Source organism: Aspergillus tanneri, assembly GCF_003426965.1.
Source record: "Aspergillus tanneri strain NIH1004 chromosome Unknown AapTan_1_pilon_pilon_pilon, whole genome shotgun sequence".
Classification (NCBI taxonomy): domain Eukaryota; kingdom Fungi; phylum Ascomycota; class Eurotiomycetes; order Eurotiales; family Aspergillaceae; genus Aspergillus; species Aspergillus tanneri.
Window position 1 is genome coordinate 2,496,734 of NW_022984628.1, and position 5,093 is coordinate 2,501,826.

Consider the following 5,093-nt stretch of genomic DNA (forward strand, 5'->3'; position numbering starts at 1 on the left):
TGTTCGTACAACATCCCCCTTGGACCAGCATATCCACAATATAACACACGAACATAATGCGGTACACAAGGTGTAAAAATAGAACAAAACTAAGCCCCGCCTGCCGCAGACACCATGTTGGCACGTTTATTCTGTAGAAAGTTAATTTTACTTTCGCTGAAGGTTGCTCGCAGATGTTAGAAAAAAACTCACTGCCATGAAGACTGCGCAAAGCAGACTGACTCCAGCCCCAAAACTGACACAAGCAAAACTTAAGGAAGATATAAGTTTATATACGACAAGGAAAGATAAGCAAAGAACTCCACTTACAGATAGCGCCAAGCGTGCACAATTGCATCCAGCGCCTGTTCTCGAACAGCGTCTGGAAGTTTGTTCAGTAGTGCGCTGCTTGTTCCCGAGACAACTTGAGAGACCTGCTCCCGGGGTAGGTTGGGAAGCAACTTGAAAAGACCATTTTGGGTCACATTGACAAAAATGGCACCGGTGATGGATAGTCCAAGGGTCATTCCTATAAGTTGAGCTGGTTTATTGTAAGCATTTAAATAGATTTTTCTAAACAATTACTGCATGGCGTGATGGACGAACCGAGCAGCATTAAAGTAAGACCATAGGTAGCTTCAAATGGCGCTGTAACAGCCTGAATTACGGCAAAGGCTGCCTGAGTGTATAAACCGGCGCCTAATCCAATAACAATTTCAAGTCCGTAGAGAATGGCCGGTCTTGTGTGGACTTGGATAATGGTAGCTATGCTTTAATCAGCCATAAAATCTCAGAGCCGTAAGGAACTATCACCTTACCTATCAGAATCGCTGGAACGAGGGCTAATGTGCTTCCGAGCAAATACCATGGCTTATAATAACCAAATCTAGACATCAAGGCGCCGCTTGACTGAATAGCCACAATCAATATAAAGATAAATGGAAGCAACCTGACCGCAGATCGGATTGCATCATCGCCCCGAGTGAACTGGAAGTAGATCGGTATATAGTACACAGTTGGATATGTCACCATCCCTACTGAAGCGCAAGCAAAGAAAAGTAAGGCCGGTTCCTTCTGCCTAAACAGGTGCATTGGCAGTAACCGATCCTGCAAGGAGGTAGCAATAGTAAACCCCTGCTGGATGCCAAATAAGATCCAAAGCGTGCCTGACACTACGAACAAAGCAATGATTTGACCGCTTTTCCAGGCATATAGAGTCCCGCCAAAATTAATTGCCATCACCAGGGTTGCAAATGCGGCAACGCTCAGTAAGCTACCAACCCAATCAAAACTGGAAAGCTTCTGTCGGTAGGGTATTTCAGGGGCTGGAACATTGGACGGAACCACGAAAACGTAAGTAGGTATAAGAATGGCACCGAAAAGTAGATTGATGTAGAACGCCCAGCGCCAGGTATATTTTTCAAACCCACCCCCAACGACTGGGCCAAGGACGGTTCCTAAGCCCCAGACTAGGCCTCTGCTTCCTTGTCAACAAGTCTGTCATCATATTCACGTAGCGGACTCACGTCAAGCTCAAGTATTGCGGACGCTCACGGCTCGTTGTATTTGTTGATAGAAGGTCTAGAATACCAAAGTACATTCCGTTTCCACCTGCGCCTGCGAAAACTCGTCCAACGATCTCAGCGTTTATAGTAGGAGCGGCGCCACAGACTGCAGAAGCAGCCATAAAGATAACAGTGGACGCGATATATAGCCATTTCGAGTTAAATAAAGTGTATAGCTTGCCGTAAATAAGAACCATTGACAGTCCACCGATCATAAATCTACTCCCCGTGGATTTTTAGAGATGCTTATTAAATTGTCTTTCGTATTCAAACTCACCCAACGGATAACCACGGCAAATTCTCGACCGCATTGAAATGATTAACAATAGCCTTTATGTTTAAAGGTCAGAGTTTCTTTCTTGCGGCAATTAAGAACTAACGAACGGGTACAATATTAGCAACGATAGTATTATCCAAAGCATAGACAAAACTGCCTGTCAATGTGCTAGCAACTAAAAGAAACCACTACAGCTGTTAGTAACACTTTAATCTTAATCTGAACACGCTTACTTTGATTCCATGGATATGTCGTTCCTCTTCAGCGTCTGAAAAAATCTCATCTGGGGATTCTTGCTCTGGAGTTTTTTGCTCCGTAAGTCTCTGCGATATCGACGAGTTTGGCATGTTAATAACTCAGTCTTGAATAGCCAAGCTGTAATCAACAAAATTATAAGGACTTGACAGACTAAGCTTCTTAAGAGAGACACATAAGCAAGAAATCATCCGCTGTATAATCTATTAAGCGATGGAGTTCGAGATCTGGACGTGTCGTGATTGCTTGCTGAATTTGTCAGTGGGCAGACCTATGTACCATGGGAACTTCTTCATTCCTGGAATTGAGCATGCCTTACTACATAGTAATTAATGTTACATTCCATTAAATCGCATGCAAGGGCAATTTACGGGAAGCGGCGAATCACAGGTCAAAATCATAAGAAGGTCTTATAGCGGCCCCATTTTCCGCCGGCTCCTTAATCCCGTCACATCCAACCAGGAATATCTATTTTGGGACATGCCGTTGACAATAGATCGGGCGTGAAATGTGGGGGCGGTTCTATAGAGCAAGTTGTAAGAGTGTTGTAGTGACTGTAAAGAAATTGTTACTGTTAAGTTACATGAAATGAAAGATGCTGTATATATAGATACACAGCTAACCCAGTAAGGTGTAGTGTGTGTCAGGATGACGGTAATAGGTTCCAGAATATGGTTACATATTAGTGATTTCGGAAAATCTCCAATATGTAGGTCAGAGACTGTAGTCTCCACCGGGACCAGATGAGCATCAGGCTAAACTCATTGTATATTCGGCCGCGAAATGATTTCACTCAGCCCCCTAACTCGAGTACCTCAAATTCCTGATAATAGCGGCTTCCAATAGCTTGAGCTCAAGATCCATCATCTGTCTGCAGCCTCAATCCCCAAAGCTCTCAGATCTCTTCAGGTTATATGCATGCCTTCAAAATGCAGCTATTTCGGCATACAAGACCCAAAGGCCCTGTAATCGTACCTGTCACATTCCAGAAGAGCCACCTGGAACCCAACTCGAAGGTCTCCTTGGAGTCAAAACCTCGAATCCTTGTAATAGGTGCAGGATACCGTGGCTATCCTTATGCTGAGCTAATTCATAGTTCCGGTGAAGGCATCATTGCCGCAGTAGCTGAGCCATCCGAATTCAAGAGGCGAGCATTCGGTGAAATTATCTGGGGGCAGGTGAGCCGCTTGAAGGCCAGGCATTTACTAGCTGGGAGGAGTTCGTCAGCTATGAAGTCAATCGACGAGAGCTGGAACGCACGACAGGGACGGTGACGGACCAGGGATTGATGCAGTACTTGTATGCCTGTTGGATGAACTTCATGCGGCAGTTGTCCAGGCTGTGGCGCCTCTAGGGCTACATATTCTGTGTGAGAAACCGCTAGCAACGTGGCTGAGTGACCTGCTTTGTATCTATGGGGCACTCTTGAGGTTATGGGAGATGTTGCAAACCGAAGCAATTTTTGCTGTTGGCTTGGTTTTACGGCATAGCCTCCCCCAAGTTATGTTACGGAAGCTTGTTCGTGAGGATCGAGCAGTGGGCAACGTTATCAGTGTTGAACATACTGAAACAGTTGGCTGGAAGCACTTCGGACATTGTTACGTGCGGTATGTGCCGTGCAGACTACAAGTTATCGTGACAGTTGCTGATTATATGCAGAGGTCCTTGGCGAAAGAATCCACCAGTGCACCTTCGATTCTCACAAAGTCATGCCACGACATCGATTTTCTTCTCTGACTTCTCTGTTCGTCGACTTCTGCATCCAACCCCGAACCACCTCATCTCCCTTCAAAAGTGACTTCTTCAGGCAATCCAATAAGCCCTCAGGTGCCGGTGCAGCCACCAACTGCCTGAGCTGTTCTGTGGAGACGACATGCCAATACCGTGCTAAATCGCTCTATTTGCATCAGCAACTTAGGGCAGGCAACAGCGATCGTCCTGCCAATGCAATAGTGCCTGATATCGAGGATGTGCTTCGGAAGCGGGGACTGTCTTTTGCGGCAAAGCGCTTATTAGAAGTCAGGTGAGGACTATGACGACAAAACCCCTGCATCTCAGGTGAGTTAGAGAAACTGGTATGGGCGCTGTGTCTGGGAGTCCGACAATGATGTGTGTGATGATCAAATGATCACCATAGAGTGGGAGGACGAACTTCTGCCACTCCCTCAATGCCAGAAGAATAGACCCAACAGATCTTCTTTGTCATCAAAGCAGCAGCTCTGCGCAGGCAACCTAGGCACTGAGCCCCGGTACCGCCCTGCAAAGGTTGTTCAGTTCCTTATGGTCGCTGTCGCAGATGCTATAAGCAAGCGTTTTGGACGTATATCAGGCACCACAGGGGAGATCGTTTACGATGCAGCCACCATTCGTGTAAACGATTTTCACTCTGGCTCCGAAGTGGTGTATAATATTCCCACTACCAAACGATGTCATCATGGAGGCGATGACGGTCTTGCGCTGTCATTTGTAAGAGTGGTGGCCAAGGTAAAGCGCGGCGAGATGGGTGTTTTAGAAGCTCAGAGGACCTTCTTGAACTGTACCGTGGAAGAGCTTCTGAGAAGTCATCTTGCAGTTTTTTGGGTAGAGGAGGCGAGAATAGGAGGAACGACCGTGAAGTGGCAGTAGTGATGGGCCAGAGAGGTGGCGACTAAGCTCAAGGGAACGGGATTGACTGGTAACTTCTGACCCGAGATATGTGAGGGTGTTTTAGACATCTTTGTTCAATATATTTCGCAAAGTATTTTACATTAGTCAATGCGATAAAGGAGGCAGTTCAGTGAAGGAGTCACATTTAGAACCATGGATCCTGTGCATCAATTTCCACTTTAAAAAACCAAGCAATCTGCATTATTTGTGAAGCAGCTCATCTTTTTAATATACCCCCCTAACAACCTTAAAAGATTGTATTAAAGGCAACACTTATCAGCGGGAATATGTTCAAATAGTCATAAAATAACTAAAATCGAAGATTCCAATGAGTACATAACATCATTAACCCAGTTGAGTGGCTCAGATAG

The 5,093-nt window shown here is 45.6% G+C and overlaps 2 protein-coding genes across 2 annotated transcripts; one reads left to right on the forward strand and one right to left on the reverse strand.

The window, feature by feature from the left end:
- Nucleotides 1-305: 305 nt before the first annotated feature.
- On the reverse strand, nt 306-2,168 carry ATNIH1004_002827 (uncharacterized protein; the record flags this gene model as incomplete). The annotated part of the gene is made up of 7 exons (XM_033567512.1): nt 306-520; nt 586-744; nt 798-1,456; nt 1,506-1,763; nt 1,822-1,874; nt 1,929-2,009; nt 2,055-2,168. 7 exons carry the CDS (start codon nt 2,166-2,168, stop codon nt 306-308), a joined length of 1,539 nt encoding a protein of 512 aa, XP_033429507.1.
- Nucleotides 2,169-3,005: 837 nt separating this feature from the next.
- ATNIH1004_002828 (uncharacterized protein) lies at nt 3,006-4,701 on the forward strand (the record flags this gene model as incomplete). Its single annotated transcript, XM_033567513.1, has 5 exons — nt 3,006-3,254; nt 3,567-3,598; nt 3,661-3,683; nt 3,736-4,099; nt 4,146-4,701. The coding sequence occupies 5 exons, from the start codon at nt 3,006-3,008 to the stop codon at nt 4,699-4,701; spliced, it is 1,224 nt and encodes a 407-aa protein (XP_033429508.1).
- Between the last annotated feature and the right edge of the window lie 392 nt (nt 4,702-5,093).